This window comes from Fundulus heteroclitus, chromosome 20, assembly GCF_011125445.2.
Source record: "Fundulus heteroclitus isolate FHET01 chromosome 20, MU-UCD_Fhet_4.1, whole genome shotgun sequence".
Classification (NCBI taxonomy): domain Eukaryota; kingdom Metazoa; phylum Chordata; class Actinopteri; order Cyprinodontiformes; family Fundulidae; genus Fundulus; species Fundulus heteroclitus.
The window spans coordinates 21693317-21714564 of record NC_046380.1 but is presented as its reverse complement, the minus strand read 5'-3'; the positions used below and the strand labels follow the sequence as shown (position 1 = coordinate 21714564).

The window sequence follows — 21248 nt, the reverse complement described above, 5'->3', positions numbered from 1 at the left end:
CAGTATGAGTTTGTAAACAGGTGACTAAACAATTCAAAACTAAAATGGGCGACAGTGGTGCAAGAGTTAGGGAGTACGTCCTGTAACTGGTGCATTGCTGGTTCGATCCCCTGCTCTCACTGTCTCAGTTGTTGTGTCCTTGGGCAAGACACTTGCTGGCGGTGGCGCCGATGTACGGCAGCTTCACTTCTATCCGTCTGCCCCAGGGCAGCTACAGCTACTAACAAGACACACTAACATCAGGGTGTGAATGTATGGGCTAAGCGCTTTGGATTCATCAGACTTGATAAAACGCTAAAAGTAAAAGCTATTTACCATTTAATTTATTTTTCTATTTTTTATTTTTTTAGATATCTTCAATTATGAAGCTATGTTGGCTAATACTTGCCTTATTTTGAGACTGCCAAGCCTGATACCATAGACGAATGCCTAAGAGGTACGTGAGGGACATACGTGCGCAAACTACTGAGGCCCATTTAATGTTTAAAGCTTTAGGGCTTTTGATGTGACATTTTTGTATATTTATCTAATGTTTCAAAAGTTAAGACTGATCTAAGTCCAATGCTGATTATGTTTGGGATTTCTAATTAAATAAAGGGTCTATGGTGTTTACAGAGATTTCTCATATCATATAGTGATCAAATAGTAACATGGTAAATGGCTTGTACTTGTACAGCACTTTATCAAGTCCGACAACCTTAAAGTGCTTTGCACTCCTGTCAGTTGTTCATCCATTCACACCCTGGTGGTGGTGAGCTATGGCTTCCATACATTGGCGCCGCTGGGCCCTCTCACCTAGCCTCGTGAGACCATCCTGATCTCGCGAGCTTTCAAGGTTTCACTCGCAGATCAGTCTGGCTACTCTCCGTTAAAGAAAATTTGGAGCCGTTCACCAAACGAACGTCCAATCAGCGTTGGCTTTGAGGCGGGTTGAGGTGTGACGCAACGAGAAGCGCGACAGTTCAGTCTAAAGAACATGGCGGCTTCAGCCGATGAAACTAGCGTTAGCGCGGCTACCGAGCAAGTTTTATCGGAATTACAGAGTATTTCTTTGCTGAGCTAACGAGCCTTTACCTGCAGCAGCAAGAGTAGCTTGGCTTGTGGTTGTGTTTTCGTCGTCGAGTGACGACGAATCTGATTGGTTCATTTGGCCTGTCTATCACCAACATAGGCCAATCAGCTAACCAGTATTTTAGCCCCTTCCCAAAATTACTTCAACGGAAGGTTTCCAGATGGATATGCGGAGCAAATCTATCTGGCGGAGTCAGGTAACCTCTCACCACCCGCCAGAAGGCAATGTGGGTGAAGCGTCTTGCCCAAGAAAAACTGTGATAGTCAGAGCAGGGATTGAACCGACAACCCGGGACAAACTCCCTAATTCCTGTGCCACTGTATAGAAATCCTACTGCAGGAATACTCACAAATCAAAGTATAAAATACACAACTGAAGCAAACGATTTGTTTGGGATGTACATACAATGATTATGTTCTATATATTGAAAAGTATTTGATACAGACTGGCCTGTAGCTCAGTGATGCCCTGGTCAGGAGATGGGAGGAGATACCTAAGGATACTGTATATCATCTCATAAGGAGCATACACTGTGATTGTCAGGCACGCTACAAACACATGAGGGACATTCATGCGCAAACTACTGAGGCCCATTATGGGTTGCTGCAATGATATTTTAGCAGATTGAATCAGCCTGCGGCATCAGTTTTTCTTTCTTCCTGCTTTTGATTAAGCTTTCTGTAGGTTGATAATTTTTCTTTTTATCAAGTGATGTGGTATCCTTTTGTTACTAACACATTATTCATTTCATATCAGTATGGATATCCTGCACGATTAATTTTTTTACTTTTTCAATTGATATCCGATATGCTTTCAAAGTGTTCCTTTAATTCTTTGGGGGCCGTGTATGAGGTGAGGCAGAGATATCTTAGCCTTTCCTCAAAAAGGAAAAGACAAGAGAACATGGTGTTTGACTGTGACAAAAACTGGATAAAGACCCAAGATTATGTAATAAAAATGCACCTTGAGACAGATTGTAACGGAGGCTCAAGTTGAGAAAACGGCAACAAAATATGCCACCGCAACCAAAGATTAATTTATTTAAAGGCTATTTAGACATCTTTACCAGTTATGAGAATAACTTTGGATGAAGCTGTAGTTTAGATGGATTATATTCTGATAGGGGGAAAAAAGTACCTCTTTTGTCATAAGGAGGCCCTTTACATCGTTTAGTGTGGGCTGGTAGGTCTGAGGGGGAAAAAAAATGTATTGCTCTGTCAAGCACAACATGTATGATTGTAAACCACAAAGAAATAGGAAGTACTTAATCAAAAACTAAGAGAAAGAATGTAGCCATATCTAAAGTTAATAAATGTTAGAGTGTGCAATAAAACAAGGGTCAGCTTACCCAAAGTTATGCCTAAAACCTCAAACACCATGGTGAAAAACACACCTAGAACAGAAGGAACCAAAACTGCTGGAAATAAAAAAAGAAAGTAAAGCAAAATGTTTACTGAAGGAGTTGGACATTAGAACAACATTAATGAAACAGAGCATACTTACAATGAAACGGCCTATAGAGTGCCATGGCACATCCCAGTCCAAAGCAGACTGAATAAAAATGGTAGTATTTGTCTGAAAAAACGTCAGAATAATCAGAGTCAAGATATTTTCAAAATAAAAGGGCAATTTGATTTAGGAAACTGTGTGCCACCACCAGGTAGTTATTGTAAATACAAGACACTGAAGGGTACGCACATTGTTTGTAAAAGCAGATAATAAGATTTCCTTCATTTTCCTGAAAAGGTGAAAACAAGAACTACATTTACAAAGAATAAAAACAAATAGAGGAACAGAAAACTGAGCAGAATATTAGGCAATAAAATACAAAAATGTATGTAAAGGCTTTGAGAGCGACTCAGCATTAACACTGGTTAAAGGCCACAGCAAAACCTTTCAGAAACAGGTGTACATACCATTTAAGCTCTGCTGGTGCTGAGAGAGGTCTCCCGACAGGTACAGCAACACCAAGACAATAAACATTTTAGCTGACAACTTCCTGAAGCCGGTCCAACCACTCAGCCTTGAGCTGCCACAAAAGGAAAGTCCCAGCTTAGGTTGTTTTGCTTTCACATTTACTTCACAGTTTATATATATATATATATATATATATATATATGTGTGTGTGTGTGTGTGTGTGTGTGTGTGTTAGTACAACAGAATAAATAATGTCACACAAAGAAAAATAATGCTTACTGTGAGGCACTGTCACAGCTCTCAGCCACAACCAGTTAGTGCTATTATTTTTATTATTAAGCTTTTAACTTAGGCCTTACTCTGCAATTTTTAAGTCTAACTGCAGATCTATAAAAACTTAAGAGTCATCGCCAATAAAACAAAAAAATACACCTACCTTGACTTCATTACATTAACGCCAGTGTGGGACACGTTGACCTGCAGATGGCGCTCCCAGTTCAGGTTCCTTAATACCCCTCATATGTATCGCTGCAACATTCAGAGGCACTGAGTACCACCTTCAAATCTCTCATCAAAAAGTCTCTTAATAATTCATTCTTACTGTGTGTGAAGGAATAATATAATCGTGATTGGAGATTTTGTGCTCAACGTTTTATAAATTGTACCGGTTTCGTGGACATAGGATGCAGTTTCGCATTAAAGCCACCAGATGGCAGCCTTGCAACTAAGGCTTGCGTTCGGGTGTAGCGTTTTCTGAGAGTCACGCTATGCAGTCTGGTAGTTGAAGTCAACGTCACAGCCATGCCAGACTGTCATTGTGACATTAGCATTTCCCTGGAAACTACAATTCCCTTTACAGTTACGTAGATTTGAATGCCGTGCGGAGAGCACAGCTTTTTCCCAATCGATGATCTCAGCCGAAGTTTCCTCCGGCTGCCTCGTGAAGATACAGGAGGAAAGTCTCCGAGAATGACAAAACTCTTCTTTAATTCAAACGGCCCGTCGACAGCTGCGGTGGGAAAACGCAGATGGAGCTAGACGCCATTCAAACCGCGACAATGCGGTTGAAACAAAGAAGGCAGTGATTTGCGGGCGTCCCGAGTTTTTTTTTTTTTTTTTTCTCCTCTCCCTCTCTGCGCTGCTCCCGCTCCGCTAAAGCTCAAGTCAAGGGCTGGGTCCCGTTACGGTCTGAATCGGCGCTCCGCCAAGATGTCTACGGAGGAGCAGGATTATCCCGAGGCGGTGCTGGTGACCGAAGCAGGGCCGCAGTGGCTCCGCGCCGAGCTGGAGCGTCTTACCCGCGAGCTGCGAGAGACCACGCACGAGAAGATCCAGGCGGCGGAGTACGGGCTGGCCGTGCTGGAGGAGAAGCAGCAGCTCAAGCAGCGGTTCGACGAGCTGGAGACGGAACACGAGACGGTCCGCCAGGAGCTGGACCAGCTGAAGGAGGTACGCCGAGGTCAAAGCCACGCAGACGGATATGTTTAACTAAGTGCTGGCGGGCTGTCAGCTGTAACTCCAAACCCTGGCAGGAACCGCCTGCTTATCACGGCACACACTAGATAAAATGCTCCACTAATGGCCACCAAGCAGACAAAATTGTATTTATTTAAATTATTCCACACAGCGTCTTTTTCTTGTATTACACGCTAACAAACTAACTTTTAATTCAAGGCAGAAAAAAAAAACATATTTTTGGGTCGCTTGCCTACACTTGCCCTTGGTATGTAAGAAAATGAAAGCCCTGTAATCAAATGAACCTGAGCAAGTCGTGACAGACGTTTTGAACCTGCCGTGAAGTTAGTTTGTTGTCGGGTCGAGTTCTGAAGAAAAGTCTGATGGTGGTGGTTGAAAATACAAACACGCTGCAGACATTTCCTCTCTTGCTCGCTCAGAAGTAAACACTTGGGCGAGATAACGTCTCCTAATCGGGGTTTATCTGCTTCCACCTCTTCGTTTCTCCAATGGTTGTTTAGATACACGTTTCTACCTCATAACTACAGTAAACTTCAATGTTTTTAGTTTTTGTTTTTTATCCTGGATACATAAACCCACTTCACCGTTTAAATATCAGCAACAGATACTGAAGTAGGCATATTTGCAACGGAGTTTGTGCATCAAAACAAACGATTTCACCCTACAGAGCATTAAATGGGCTTAAAATCTAAGACAGGCTTGATAGATGAAACTCTGTGATAATATAAACCTTGAATTATGTCGTGGAGCAAACAATGTTCTTTCTCTGGTGCAGAACTGACCATTGTGTCAGGTGATACAGGGATCTGTGTGGCTCACCTTCCATGCATGGAAAACTCTTTTTTTCTTCTGATTTCTACAGGCACGACAGGTCTCTGTGCTTGTAGGTTTAAATCAACTGGCTGCAGACATAAAGACTTGACTCGGGCTCATCCTCTTAAAGACTTGAGACTTAACTCAGGTTAAGACTCAAGGTTTTGTGACTCGATTCCCATGAACAGTCATAATCTCATGTAATCATCAGAGCAAAATCAGTAAGGCATCCATGTTCTCCTCTGAAAGATGACGTTTGCTGACCGCCGTCACATTAATGGCTCGTAATGTTCTGCTGTTGCAGTGCTTCATAGAGATGAACACCTAAACGTCTATCAGATTAAACTACAATTCCCTTTGTGTTGTTTCAGAGCAAAGAAAACTTAACTTGCCTCAGACATCTAAAACCAGCTTAATTTCAAGGAAACATTTTGTAATTTAAAAATAAAAGGGCCTCAATTCAACAATAATTGGATGTTAACCTTCTGTACAATACCTTATCAGTGTCAAAAATGGTATTATTAGTTATTTTACATGTTGAAATGTACTGTCACGAGTTCTTGTGCTAAATTAAGTACAAACATTACATGACTTGAGTTCATAACATTCAGCAAATTGGTGTTATAGTTAGGATTATACAATATATTTATTAGTAGCCATGTTTTCATCAACAGCAAACAGTTCTTTCTGAAATGGTTTCCACACCTATCCAGGAGTCTTTTTAAATCCTGGTGGCTCGTACTTGAAGCAACCTGCAGTTGGTGCGCTGTTGTTTATAAGGACCCTCCTGTGCTGTGATACGTGTTTATGTAGCTGTTGTTTAGCTTCTCCAATGCTACAGCTACATAAACGCATGGCACAGCACAGGAGGGCCCGCAGCTCAGGGCAGGATTCAGCACTCCACTTGCACCTCAAGAACAAAGGGCACTCTTTCCACAACAATGATGTCCAGAATGTTCCTGTTTCGACAGGGAGAGCAGATGGTTTGAAAAAAGGGGTGAAAGAAGCCGTCTTGGTGAAAAGAGAAAAGCCATCGCTAAACAGAGGGGGAGGATTTCCAACTCCCCAGTGTTTTTACGGCTCGGTCCTGCAGCATATTCCAAAGAGATTACATCAGCAGTCTCATCATCATGATTCAGATGACCAAGTACTCCACTCACACCAAGTTACAGGTTCTACTGATCCAGAACAGTGGCGGGTGGGTCATCGATTTGCATCTGACTTAGAACGAGCCCAGAAGGATGGGCCTCCATGTGCTTAAAAACAGCATGGCACCACGAGTGAAACGTTTTCAGGAAGAACTGAACAAAAGTCCGGTTGCCTCCGATAACCAACCACTTTACCGCTTTATTGTAGGGCTGGGCGATAAATCGATTTAATCGATTAATACGAATGTACAATTCTTTAAGATTTCATTTTTGGAAAATCTGGATTTTATTTTGCCAATACACTCATTGGGTTTCCATGAAGAGAACAGCATGTGATGCTGAATATATGTTTAGGCAAATGTATTGTCAAAATATTGTTAAGTAAAAACTTTTCTTTACCATACTACGAGGTACTTCATTTCCTTATTTACTTTTTTTTTTTTTAACTTAGTTTGAAGTTCACAAGTGCAGTGAAGCCTGTTCTTAGCTCAATGTGTAATACCACTATAGCAGCAAATGTTTTGGTATATTTTCATTGTTTATAATGGCACGGCTGCCATCTTGTTTTACAAGCATGTTTCACAGCTTGTTTTTAGTTGCACTTTGAATTCAGGTCAACTCCCTGACGAAATGCTTGACATAAAAGCAAGGTTTTAAAATCATTTCTTTTTATGAAACAAAAAGGAGGAAAAAAATCGATTAATCGGATTTGGTATGATAAAATCGGAGATTTATTTTTTAATCCATATCGCCCAGCCCTACTTTATTGTTCGATATAAAGTAGTATAAATAATTTGCATTTTGATTTTGTTTTCATTCTTTGGCGACATTTTAAAACTTTGATCAAAATTCGTATGACAGTAGGATGGAAACATAGCTAATAAGTTTTGGCTAATTGTTTGAGTGCTGTACGTTCAGGCTCTCTGTGGCAGTAATAGGTTTAGCAAGATTTGTTGTTTGATGCATTCTAAAATGTTTCCGAAGGTACAATAGTGGTAAAGTCAATAAAAAACGAGAGCTAATTTGTTTCAATGTCAAAATATCCAATGTCTGAAATGATGAATTACTCTTTACTACTTTTTTTTCCCCCACTGGCTGGTTGGTTTACTCATCATCTTTTGTGTTTGCTACGAATCCAAAGCAGAAAGACATTAACGCCTCTCATCTCTTTGTTTCCGTGGCGTCTAAAGTCCCAACTTGTGGGAAGATCACTCCACGGTTTAAAGGGGAAGTTCCACTTCCCCCTCTGAGTGTTCTTGGAGCTTCTTCCAGTAGAGGAACTGCTCCCCGAAGGATTTCCACTGCGGCTTTTTTTAGACTTTGCGTTTCTGAATGTTCTTCCACCGTCACTCCTCTGAATTATTCAGCGTAATGCCTCGGTTTTACTGTCCTGCGGCTCATCCGGTGTTCTCAGCCTCTCGTCGTGGAGCTTCCTACTTGCTGTCAGAACCTCAAAATGTTTTAATAGCACAAGAAATGTGCTCAGGTTAGATCACTGACACCAAATACGTTTGATGCGTTCCTGAATGGGCTAAATATCGAGTCAAAATGAGGAACTCTGGTTTTAGTGAGTAACAACTTTAGAGACTCATGTGAGTTTCATCCACATTAGGTGATTCCCACTGCTCCATCACACTTAAATCACTAATGCTGTTGTCATCATTGGCACGGCGTCTCATGACTGTTGATCTTGAGTCATCTATCAGCAGAACGATCATAAAAGTGGACCGCTGCTTGTTCCACAAAGAGCAGCTCGTCGCTAAAGGCAGCAATTCTGATCAACTTAGTGGTCAGGAGTTATTTTTGCTATATATATATATATATATATATATATATATATATATATATATATATATATATATATATATTGAGTGCATATTCTGTAAACTATGTTAATAACCTTTCAGTATTTAAAATCCCTTTATTTCATTGGTCTTATAAATATTTCACTCACTGAGAAGAAATCTGCACAGGTTTCACTTTAATTTAATTACTGAAATAAAGTAACTTTTTAATGCTAATTTTTTTTTTTTTTTTAGATGTACCTGACAGATTTTTCCTGAGTAGCACATCACAACATGCTACTCATGAAGTAAAAGAAAAGGGTTTACATTTGCTCAGTTTAGTGGTAAATGTTGAATGATTACTTGTCAAACAGTGTCGTCTGTGCAAGCAGAGAACAGCAAACATGATGATTAAAAAAAAAGTGTTATTATTGTTCTCTATGGGGGTGAAATGACAGAAGACTTGCAATAAACACAAATCTTCCATGAACTTCAAAGTATAACAGTATTTAATTTTTTTTTTAAATTGAAACACATTTAAAATGTTTGAAAATGTAGTTGTCCGGTTAAATCTTACTGAAATACATTTTCTTTTTGCTTTTCATTCAAAATAGTGAAGGAAATGGACTTGTAGAAATATTATATTATGTTATATTGTTTGATTTTAGGTCTGACATGAATTTTATATGCATAAATCTTAAAAACTAAAACAAAAAATATTTTTATGCAAACTTAAATGTTATTTTCATTTAATTTGCAGCAATTAATTTTTTTAAACCCCAAAAAAATGCATTTTTGCACCTTTTATTTTTATTTTTAAAACAGCTTTCTTTTTTAATTGTCAATGAAAATAATGTGTTTTCCTGCTTCCTGTGTCTGTGTGTTTTTAGGCCTTTGGGCAGGCTTACTCTACCCACAGGAAGGTGGCAGCAGATGGGGAAAGCAGGGAGGAGTCGCTGATTCTGGAGTCTGCCAGCAAAGAAGCGCTCTACCAGCAGAAGGTCCTGGAGCTGCAGAACGAGCTCCGACAGGCCAAAGCGTCTCTCTCAAGTGCTCAAGCTGAGAATGATCGCCTGTCGGCCATTGCGCTCGAAATGAGAGAGGTAGTTCTCTTCTTTTTAGTGATGTTTAGAATCTAATGTTTCTGACTTTGGTTATAATTCATTCTTTTTATTCCCTCTAAACATGGTTAAATGAAAGCAGCAGCAGCTTGCAGAGGAAAAGAAAGACATTAACTTTGAATCTGTTCATGTTGCCCGTTTCTCATGGGTAATGGATGAATATTCTTGTCAGTGAAACAAGAAATAATTATTGGTGTGTAGCCTTAATTCCCAGGGGTGGCATCACAGTCGGTTGCTGCATTTGATCAATGAAAGAAGGCAGAGCACTTCAATATATTTATGGGGGTTGTTTCAGGTTAGAGTGGGCTTTAACTATGGCTGGATGATATAGAAAAAAAGCAAATAATAGAAATCAGATTAATTGATATAGATAATTATCAAAAAAAAGCCATTTTATGCTGTTGCTTAATGATCTATTTTAAAATAAAGAACATCGAATTCAAACCCAACCCCTTTATTCAACCAACTTTTTACCAAAACTGTAAGTCTTTAAAAAAAGAGAAAAACAACATGTGCTCTGTGAACCCTTTAAAGCTTAGCTTGGTGACGGAGCGTTTCTGGGTCTGTGTTTGTAATTGGTTGGCAGTATTGACTGTAGTATTAACCTACATGATGGGCTAGAATGCTGAAGGAAGGAAAACTGTATACTGTCAAACTTTTTATTAACCCCTTTTTTTTCTCTATTGAACCACACGTCTATCGGTCGATATATATCGTTATTGAATTATCATTAACTCATTTGGTCTATATGTTGTGTGTTTCATCACAGTCTCTGCTACTTTAAGCCCCAAAGAAAGTTCCCATGCAATCCGAAAAGTACTACTCCACTATGAAATTAATTGTTGGGGAAAGATTCTCTCCCAGAACTTTTTCTTCTGCTATTATTTCCTGTTAGGAAAAGGTATCCCTCCTCTCAAGACTATTTCCTAGAAAAGGTTCTGTGAAGGAAAATAAATGCAGTCTGACAAAAATTCATGAATTTTTAGTTAACAAACTGGGATCAAAGTATGCAAGATGAATTTATTTGGATTATAAAGCAGTAATTTCCCCTCTAGCGAGATAGTTGGTGCCTGCAATGAGGAAGGAGCCTGTTCTAGGTTTGTCCAGCAGAAAAGATGTAATGGTCCACAGTTAGTGACACAGAGGACGTCCTCAGTCTCTTTTGTACCCTGAGTAAGTGGACAGTGTCCTCCTGCTGCCGTTTCCTGTCCGGTCCCTGCGGTGCAACATGCTGACTCTAATTTGATCGATCTTGTCAGTCTTCTTTGAACGGTCATAAATGACACACCAGAGTCCACCTGCAGCAGCATACGGTCATTCCTGTTCTGTCCCTCTTGCTGTGTTCACAGAATTCGGAGGTGGCGGAGCTGCAGCGGGCTCAGCTCCGGGATGACATCAGGGAGTATAAAGTGCGGGAGGCCCGGCTGCTGCAGGACAACACTGAGCTGGAGGAGGAGAACATCTCCCTGCAGAAACAAGTGTCTGTGCTGCGACAGAACCAGGTGAGGCGAGCAAAGTCCCAAAAAGGTACGGTGAACATAAAGTTCTTATATGTAAATGTGCTTCTGTCTCTGGTTTACAATTAAAATCTACCCACACAGGGACTGTTACGGTACTAAAGCAGATGCTTATAGTCTTATGTTATGTAAACTTGTCCTATGTAAAAACCAGCTTCGCAAAATATTAAAGGGTAAAATGGCAAAAATAACAATACTGGCAGTTTTGGGGGTTTTTCAGACATCACTGGGTGAAATTTACCATTGTGAAGATAAATCCAAACTCTTATCATGATAATAAACTTTTCTTGATAATGATAAGACGATACAATAAAGGCCCAGCCGTAATTGGTACTGCTGTTTTTTGTTTGTTTTTTAGCAGTTTTTTCTCAACTCATTAGATTTTTTTTCTCCCACTGAATGAATGTAGAGAAATTAAAGGTTGGATTTTCTAAAGATTTCATGGTCCGATAATTTTGCTTCAACGTCAGATTGATGGATCAGGGATACAGATAGATTTGTCCACACCCATAGTTCATCTAGCTTAGAAAACCTTCGTCTTCCCTATGAAAAATGTCAATACACAAAGAACTTCCTGACATTTCTAATATTTTCATAGACATAATTGACTCTAAGTATTTTACTTCAGCTATTATTACACGTCTCATCTAAAAATCTGTAATGCTCTTTTGGCTCATTAGCACAATAACAGTAAATCCCTCTCAGCAGTTTGTAATTACGGCTTTATTAATACTTTGACCATTTGTACAGGTGGAATTCGAAGGCCTTAAGCATGAGATCCGTCGCCTGGAGGAGGACTCCCAGTGTGTCCAGAGCCAGCTGGAGGAGGCCATGCGTCTGAGAGAAATCGCTGAGCGACAGCTCACAGAAGCTTTAGAGACGATTAAAACGGAACGTGAGCAGAAGGCCACGCTGCGTAAAGAGCTCTCCCACTACATGACCATCGGCGGGTCTGTGTACAGCAGCTCTTTTAACATCTCCCTCGATAACCCGAAACTCCACGAGGATCCCTCCACCGTCCACGAACCTGACAACGACGACCTGATCAGAGGCTTCGAGAATGGCCTGATGAAGATGGGCGACAGCGACGACGACAACAGGACATCGTTTGGCAAGAGAGGAGAGGCCTTCAAGCCAGCCCCTAGCTTGGTGGACGATCTGCTGAGTGAGCTCAACATCTCTGAGATACAGAAGCTAAAACAACAGCTTTCTCAGGTACAAGATGTTAAGATGCACCCCGAGTGTTTTTTTTTTTTTTATCAGGTTAAGCCCATGTTTTCGGCTTATTTAATATAAAACTAGAGGCTGGAGAGATGCGCTGATTGTTCGTTTGTGTGTAGCTTTGAACTAGTGATGGTTAATAAAACTGTTTTAATGAATATTAATTATTGAGAAGTTGAAAATCTCAACATCGCTAACAGTGAGCTTTAAAATTCAATTAGAGAATACATCTGGTGTCACTGGCAGTTTTTGGGTTCAGTATTTCTTAAGCAGTTTTACAAGATGGAAGAGAGTAGGATGGATTGCAAATTTGAGTTTTACTTTATGTTGCTGGGAGAGAAATGTCAATCTATACAAAGTGTGCCAATTCTTAAGGAAATTTAGTTTTTGGTTTATGAATTCTAAATAAATCGAATTAGTAATTTTTTTTCTTAGAAACTACAGTTTTTATTTGAAACCTTTGGTAATAATTATTGAAATGTCCAATATAGAAAAAAATGTAGTGATAATTTTCACCCAGCTCTACTTTGACTTACTGATACTGATGTTAACTGTCCTGATTTGTCTTTTAAAAAACAACAATCAGCATCTAAAGCATTACTTTTTACCTTCCTAAAATATGATTGATCGTGGTATATCCGAAGCTGAGGCAACGTCACACTGTGTGTATGAGAGCAGTCACTGATTAAACAAGGTTTAGTCTCATGTTAGAACAACACTAAATTAATTTGCAGCACTCTTTAACATCCTATATTTGGGATAATCTAACGTTTTAGCTGTTAGATCTTCAAAATTATGCTAATATTTCCAAATCTAGCATGTTTCATAACAAACAGAAATGATAAAATAGAAACCTTGTTTTAATGTGTTCAACCTTCTTTGTATCTTCTGAGGTTGGCTTCACTGATCAGGATCTCTAGTTTCTGACTGGCTCATGATTGGTCAGGTCCAATGAGACTGAATCTGGTCATTAAGCGATTTTTATTTATTTGTTTTGTATAAAAAAAATTCTGTACATCTTGTAACATGGGTACTTAGTGGTTGAGAGGAGGCAGCAGCAACATTCAGTAGGAGAGTCAAAAATTCACGACCACACAGTTTTCTGGGAGCTCTTCATTAGCCTTACTTGGCCTGATGGCTCGACTGCTGCCTCAAACAGGAAGCTAGCTATATATATATATATATATATATATATATATATATATATATATATATATATATATATATATATATATATATTTATTTATTTATTTATTTATTTATTTATTACACTAGAAATATTTATTTAGAGAGAACTACCCACTTAATTTAAGATGTTTATTTTGTGTGTCAGGTTGAGCGGGAGAAGGTGGCCCTGATGAACTCTCTGCAGGAGAGCCAGAAGCAGCTGGAGCAGGCCTACGGCACGGTGTCTGAGCAGAAGGAGACCGTCAACAGGCTGAGTGAAAACCTAAGCGCCATGCGCAAACTCCAGGCCAGTAAGGAGCGGCAGTCTGCCCTCGACAGCGAGAAAGACCGGGACAGCCACGACGACGGAGACTATTACGAGCTGGACATCAACGGGCCAGAGATTCTGCAGTGCAAGTACACCGTGGCGGTTTCTGAAGCCGGAGAACTGAGGCAGGAGCTGAAAACGCTGAGGGCGCAGTACGAGCAGTGTCGGACCAAGTATGAAGACGAGCGAGCTCGGCTGGAGAGCGACGTCCAAGATTTCAGGTCAAAGTTGTTCTCTTTGGAGAAGATTAGCGAAACCGACAAAGCGACGATGGCCCGTCTGGAGAAGGAGCTCCGCCTGGCCACGGAGGCGGCGGGGGAATCCCTGGGAAGCCTTAATATTGCCCAGGATGAGCTGATAACTTTCAGCGAAGAGCTGGCCAATCTCTACAACCACGTGTGCATGTGCAACAACGAGACTCCCAACCGAGTCATGCTTGACTACTACAAAGACGGCAAAGCCTTAGTGAGGAGGGGGCAGGAAGGGAAGGAGCAGCAGACTCTCCTGCTCACCACCGGGCTCATCGGTGAGAACGAAAATGGAAAGTCAGCATCCGGCAGCGTCGTGGCGACCGCGCCCGCCGCTCCAGAGCACCGCCCCGAGCCCATGAACATCTATAACCTGGTAGCCATCATCAGGGATCAGATCCGCCACCTGCAGCAGGCAGTGGACCGGACCACGGACCTGTCCCGTCAGAGGCTCGCCAACCTGGAGCTGAGCGCCGTGGCAGACAAGGACAAAGAGGCCTGCATGGACGAGATCCTCAAACTCAAGTCCCTTCTCAGCACCAAACGGGAACAAATTGCTACTCTGAGAGCTGTGCTCAAGGCCAACAAACAGGTCAGAGGAGGATTTAAGTTTCCTATTTCATTTATCTGTGTCTTCTATGTCACAGTTTACAGAAGTGCAATAAATTAATATATTTAAACATATTTAGACTGCAGAAGTTGCCCTGGCCAACCTCAAGAGTAAATACGACAGCGAGAAGGCCATGGTGACTGAGACGATGATGAAGCTCCGCAACGAGCTCAAGGCGCTGAAGGAGGACGCGGCTACTTTCTCCTCTCTCCGAGCCATGTTCGCCACAAGGTAAAGGGGGAATTTTGTGCATAATTGTTCCTGATTTCATTCTGATCCACACAAAAAAAAAAAAAACAGTCATGCCATCCTTCCAACAAACCCACATGTATGTACCGGTCTTAAAAAAAAAAAATCTTAAATCATAATGAAATAATCATATGAGACCTGGGATCAACATGCAGATACATTTTCAGCATTCTAGTCAAAAAATTAGCTAATGCCAATCTATGTAAACAGAGAGGAAGAATTGTTCTCGCCGCTGCTGCTTATACCAATTTTGCTTCTTTCAAATGGGTAAAAGAGCTTTTTTTTCTTGAATTATTTTGTCTTTCCATGTATAAAGACACAAAGCATTATGGGAGCAGTCTGATGTAACACTGACTCGGCTTGCAGGAAATTCATCCTTCCATCTGGAAAAGTTGTCTAGGGGACTAGAGTAGCAGCCAGAGCACGTTACTCCACCTGCTGGCAGAAATGTTTATCTTGCCGTCTTTCCTTTTTTTTCCTCCCCACCTCTCTCCTGCCACCTCTTCTCCTGTTCTCTCAGATGCGATGAGTACGTGACCCAGCTGGATGACATGCAGAGGCAGCTGGCTGCAGCCGAGGATGAGAAGAAGACGCTGAACTCCCTGCTGCGGATGGCCATTCAGCAGAAGCTGGCTTTAACGCAGCGGCTGGAGGACCTGGAGTTCGACCACGAGCAGGCCCGTCGCAGCAGCGCCACAGCAGCAGGAGGCAAGGGTAAAACAAAGGGCAAGGGAGCCTCTTCCAGCCACCATGTAAGTCAGATGATGAGCTTAAACCTCATCTCATTTATTTTGCTTGGTCTCTTTGTTGTAGCTAAAATATCCAGTAGTAGTTTCTTAGTCTTTTTTCTGCTATATTGAATCATCTTTTGGGTCTAAATGTTCATCATTTTATTGGAAGAACATAAAACATCTATTTAGTGGATGGAGAAAGGCAACATTTGCTTTAAATGTGCATTTATATAGTTTAGAATACCTAAAACAACTCATAAGTATGCACATTAATGTTTTTACCCATATTTGGTTCTGAATTGATTTCTAAAAAAACAAATTGGAGTAGAGGTCGACCACTGCTGACTTTATATATTAAAGAGCCAAGGGTGAAACAGGAAACCTAAAGCAGGATATTGGAGCCAAAAGAACGCTGAAGTCAAGTTAAAACAGACAGACATTAGGGGGGGGGGATTACTGAATTAAATGTGTATGTTAATAAATCTTGCAACTTTAGGTGGTTTTAACTACACAGAAAAAAATGTTAGTTTAAATTGTGAACTGTTTAGATTTTAGATATTGCAAACAGAAAGGATTAGCATAGTTAGCATTAATGTGTCTATTATACTTTTATATAAAAGTGAGATTAAGATTTTTTCTGTGACAGAATAAAGCTCTTAAAAGTTGTGATAGACCAGACATGGGCAGGACAACAGGTGTTTGAAAAGTGCAAAAGATTCTTACATGTCAAAAATAGTTAACAAAGGCTCAAACATGAATGCTTAATAAATCAAATGATGAATAACTAGGGCTGTCAGTTTTAACGCGTTAATAACGCATTAACTTTGTTAGACTATAACGGCGATATTTTTTTTAACGCGCGTTAATGATTTTTCCCCCCACAGCGCTCTCTGGACTTTGTTTTTTTATTTCTTTTTTTACCCTCTTTCTCTAGTTCCCAGAATGCTAGAGACTAGCAAAACAGACCCACGTCCACTGTTGCCAAGCCCGCTTATTTCATGCGACTTTGGGCTTTTTTTTTTTTCTAAAGTCGCTTGTAAATTTCATGAGTTGCAGGTTGCAGTTTCTTTTGGGCTTGTTTCTGAAAGTGAAGTTGCTTATTTGGGCTCTAAACTAAGAATCCTCCTCTAGACTGACATAGGAGCCGAGGGAGTAAAGGCAGGAAGAGCAACTCTGCCTGTATTTTTTGCAGTTTACGGTTGCAATAACTGCTGAAAGTAGATTAGGCGGTGCAGATTACCATTTTGAGCAGAGATTGGTTCTGAAGATGAGTTTTTCACACTGATAACATTGCAGAAACCCAACCCATAAATACTTAAATGCTTATTAATTTGTTGTCTTTTTTTGTCTCTAAAATGTAAAATTAGTATCACTTGATATGTAAATGCTTAATACCATGTCTATATTTGTTTAAGAGGTAAAAAATATTTCAGCATGAAATGTTTTATCTATTTAGACATTTGTTTACTCATTGTGTAAACATCAGGACGTTATGATTAGCGATTTAGCTCATTATTGGCCAGAGTTTAACATTTTATGGCACCAGGATGTTTTCATTCCAATTCTGAAAAGTGCTTGAAAATAATGTTTTTTACTAGTGTCATTTATTGCTAAATTGCAGATTAAAACGCCCAAATAGGCTTTTATACTTTCAGAAATAAAAAGATAAAATATGCAATTAATTTGTGATTAATCTCGAGTTAACTATTAAAATTATGCAATTAAACGCGATAAAAAAATTTTTTATCATTTGAAAGCACTACGAATAACAGAAGGGGGTGGTCAAACATAACAAGGGAATAGAATACACACTTGGCAAAAGTAGCACATAAAAAAAGTAAAGGAAAAAAAATAAACTAATCAAAAATAAGAAAATTAACTTAACACAAATTAATAAGTGAATGTTAAAGTGACTTACAACAAATTAAATAACTAAAACAACTTAACAAATGGAGTTCACCCCTCAGTCCTTTGTTGATGTAGTAGGCTCCAAGTTTTTAAAATTGTTTTCTACCCCTCCAGCTGGTCCTTTGTCTGCAGAACCTCAAAAAACAACATTAAGTATACCACTAAATATATAACTTGTGGTGTAATTTATAAATTAAAATATGAAAAAAATACTAACACTGGGAGGTGGTGGTAGAAATATCCACCACAGCAACTTTGCAGTAATTTCAGCTCAGTGTCATAGCCTGAATAAACAGCTGATTGACTTAATGTTTCCTTTCCCAACATTTCTTAGATGTTTTGGGCGTCCCCTGACTTAAATTTCTTCACATCATTGATTCTTATTCACTCAGTAGCTTCCACAGCAAAAGGTGCCATTGTCACTTAGCCGGTCACAAAATAGGCCCATTCTCGTCACCACCAGATTTCTTGATGCGTCTCTGAATTCTACCAGAAAGCATCCGATGCATTTCAGCTAAAAGGTTTTATAGAGTAGTTCGGGCTAAAATACATTGTCTTCCCAACTCTAAATTGGATTTTTAATTGCTCTGTATTGAAACAAATGCAAATAAAAAAAAACTTCTAATGGCATAATTTCAGTTACTTTAAAGCAAACAATCTTCATTCTTTTTTTGCTTTTTCCTTTTTCTGTATCAAATGTCTACAATGCTTATTTTAATAATAAACATCATTCGTAACGTAACATGATAATGGAAACTGAAACACTGATTATTGTCTCTTTTCATTCGCAGTAAACCTGTCAAGCCAAGTGACCTTAAAGTCCACGAGTGTGACTGTTAACGTTCACGTGTTCCTGGTTTCTTCTCTGTGACTAAGCTCCAGGTCATATCAATACAAAGACAAAAACTCAACCAACAGTATTCCCCAAGAACGTTGTACAAGAGTGCCATAACACTTCACGCAGGATTGCTTCGAGTTTTATCACAGTGTGTTGGAGGGAAATGACTCAACGCATCTACGTCCCTTAGGAGGGTCATCAGTCTTCCAAGGAAATGCACCACTGATCGCTGACCCAGAGGACGGACTGAGATCGACGTCTCGCTGATTATCTGTTACCACGACTGAGCACTTTTTATTACTTACTCCTCCTAACAAATTCCTCCCCTAAATTATGCTTGTATTATTCTGTATTTTTTAACTATGTGTGCTCTCCTGCCTGCCTCTAAATTAAATTTTGAGCCCTCTGAATATATTGTAACCTAATTTATTTTTTAGCAACAAAGTAGAAGATTGTTAGTTGTTAAAAACGAAACTAATTGTCTTATTGGGTAATAGTCAAACAAGAAAGGCAAATGAGCTTCCACGGCACCGCTTCCTTTTGCCTTAGATTCAGGTAGTTTAAATGACGAAGCAACCAATCCACTGACCGGGCATACTTTATCAGGAAATAATGTAACATATTGTTATAACTCTAACTGCTTGAGTGGACGGTAGATTTAGTCTTTTTTTTATCAACTTGGCAGAATTGTTGCATAAATTCAGCTTTGCCAATTTTCTGCCAGCTCATGAGTAAAAGCTCGTCCTGACTGAACGACAGTATTTCAATGCAAATTTATTTAAAGATTTATAAGTTAACAAAAACATACGTATTCAGATTTTATTCCTGAAGAGTTTTTTTTAAAAGTACTTTTTTTTAATACAGCTTTTTGTATTTAGCATTTAGGTCATGCAGTAACAAGTGCTGTGCCAATTGTGTGTTTTGTTTGTTTAAGTGCAATTTGCAATCCTGGCTGAAAAAAAAGATATATAGAAGAAAGGAAATGTTTGTGGTTTGTGAAAGTATTAATTTTTTTTTTTTTACATGTTTTATTATGACTGCGTTTGTATTTATTTGTGTCCTTTCAGACAACAGGATTCACCATTGTTGTGGTAAATGAGGGAGTTTAAATGTATCTGCCTGGTTACAAAATAATGAGAACAGAACTCATGTTTATGAAAGAAAGTGCTAGTTTGTTGGCTTCTGTTACTACCTCCAGTTATAGCTGGTGAAGAAATAAATCTAACTTTCACAGCTCTGATGGGTTTGATGTTTTTTTTTTTTTTCCTGAGTTACTGAACTGTCTAATTTTTAGTATTGAAAATCTTGACTTACTTTTGAAGTTCCTTTCTTGTGTTGCTGATGCACCACCATGACTAAGCATTAATTAATAAAATGTGGAGAAGTTCAAAGGGTATTGGCCCACTTTCCCAAAGGGTGAGATGTGGTGGCAGCATCAGGCTGTGGGGCATTTTTTTATTTATTTTTTTTCCTTTTTCTTTGGCAGGAAACTGGATAGAGCAAAGTTTAGGGGAGTCCCGTTAGAAAATCTGTTAAAAAACAACAGGTTGGCTTAAGGTGAGTCCTAAAGCATCTAAAGAAAATTACAAGGTTGGCTTTCTATCACCTGAAGAACATTTCTAGGATTAAAGGACTAATGACTCAGAAGGATCTGGAAAAACTAATCCATGTGTTTTATTTTTTAGTAGAATCGATTACTGCAACGTTGTTTTCACAGGTCTGCCTAAAAAGTGGATCAGACAACTGCAGCTGATCCAGAACGCTGCTGTCCGTGTCCTCACTAAGACCAAGAAAGTAGAGCACATCACCCCAGTTCTAAAGTCGTTACACTGGCTCCCTGTATCTCAGAGAATAGACTTTAAAATACTTCTGTTAGTCCATAAATCCCTAAATGGCTTAGCACCTAAATACATCAGACTTGTTATCAGTGTATCAACCCTCCAGACCACTCAGGTCTTCTGGCTCCAGACTACTCTGAATACCTAGAACCAGAACCAAACACGGAGAAGCAGCATTTAGTTCCTATGCGCCACTTATCTGGAACAAACTTCCAGAAAACTGTAAATGTGCAGAAAGCCTGAGTTCCTTTAAATTGAGATTAAAAGCACATTTGTTTAGGATTTCCTTCAACTGTTGTAGTTAAACTGTTTTACTGAAACATCATTAAATGGTAAATGGACTGAACTTATATAGCGCTTTTCCAGTCATGCTGACCACCCAAAGCGCTGTACACTATAGCCGCATTCACCCAGTCGCTCTCACTAACGCGCACACATTCATACACCAAGACGCAGCTTGGTAGGCAACATTAGTTTAACTTTGTAGTCCAACTGTTTTTAATGTTTGCTTTTAGTTTCTATTTTCCCATGTTCTGTTTTGTTTCTACATTTTATTCCTATTTGCTTTTTATTCTGTTTTATTTTCCTATATTTTAATCATGTAAAGCACTTTGCATTGTCTTTGTATTGAAATGTGCTATATAAATAAATTTGCCTGCCTGCCTAAAGCCCTAAATATAATTTAAAGGCCAAGGCAAGACTTTGAACCAGAGCTCGGAGATGACCACACAAAACTACTTGAACACAAGTCCATCCAAAGTCACTTGCCTCCTGCAGGATTTTTAAGTCTAGTGCGGTCCAAGTTCCTTTATCTGTTTTTTTCTTCCAGCAAAAGCCTTGTGAAATAATTTTGTAAATAACTAAATTTTATTTCGCTGTGCCACAAAAAGTGTTGTTTGGCCACAGGTGCCGAGAACTGCACCCGAAGACCAATCTTTAATCAATTGGAGACTAGCATTAAATGACAAGGAAACAAAAGGTACGCTATTATATCAGGCATCCCATGACATTGAAACATCAAAACTAGGCCTGCATAACAAATAAACCCAAAATGGAATGGAAAGGCTGATAATTAAAAGTTGTGCAAATTTTATGACAGAAAATGTGATCATTTTTATTTTGTGATTTACTAACTTTTTTCCTGCAATTTTGAAGGGGGAGGCGCCCGAGCCGCGCCCTTTTGACAAACCGCCTCTGTTGTGCACACAAACTACATTAGTGGCTTATATAAATTTTATTCATGAGAGAATTAAAGAAGGTTT

The 21248-nt window shown here is 39.4% G+C and overlaps 1 protein-coding gene across 1 annotated transcript; it reads left to right on the top strand.

Annotated features, from left to right (window-relative positions):
- Nucleotides 1-3873: 3873 nt before the first annotated feature.
- Nucleotides 3874-19386, top strand: bicd2 (bicaudal D homolog 2 (Drosophila)). The gene is made up of 8 exons (XM_012849628.3): nucleotides 3874-4438; nucleotides 9101-9313; nucleotides 10681-10833; nucleotides 11599-12063; nucleotides 13403-14404; nucleotides 14502-14653; nucleotides 15192-15423; nucleotides 18102-19386. The coding sequence occupies exons 1-8, from the start codon at nucleotides 4199-4201 to the stop codon at nucleotides 18102-18104; spliced, it is 2460 nt and encodes an 819-aa protein (XP_012705082.2). The 5' UTR covers nucleotides 3874-4198; the 3' UTR covers nucleotides 18105-19386.
- The last annotated feature ends 1862 nt before the right edge of the window (nucleotides 19387-21248 follow it).

Bases quoted from the DNA above. Each gene is read 5' to 3' on its own strand.
- bicd2 (XM_012849628.3), top strand. From the start codon at position 4,199: ATGTCTACGGAGGAGCAGGATTATCCCGAGGCGGTGCTGGTGACCGAA. The intron at 4,439-9,100 runs GTACGCCGAGGT...GTGTGTTTTTAG, and splicing joins AGCTGGACCAGCTGAAGGAG to GCCTTTGGGCAGGCTTACTC. The intron at 14,654-15,191 runs GTAAAGGGGGAA...CTGTTCTCTCAG, and splicing joins CGAGCCATGTTCGCCACAAG to ATGCGATGAGTACGTGACCC.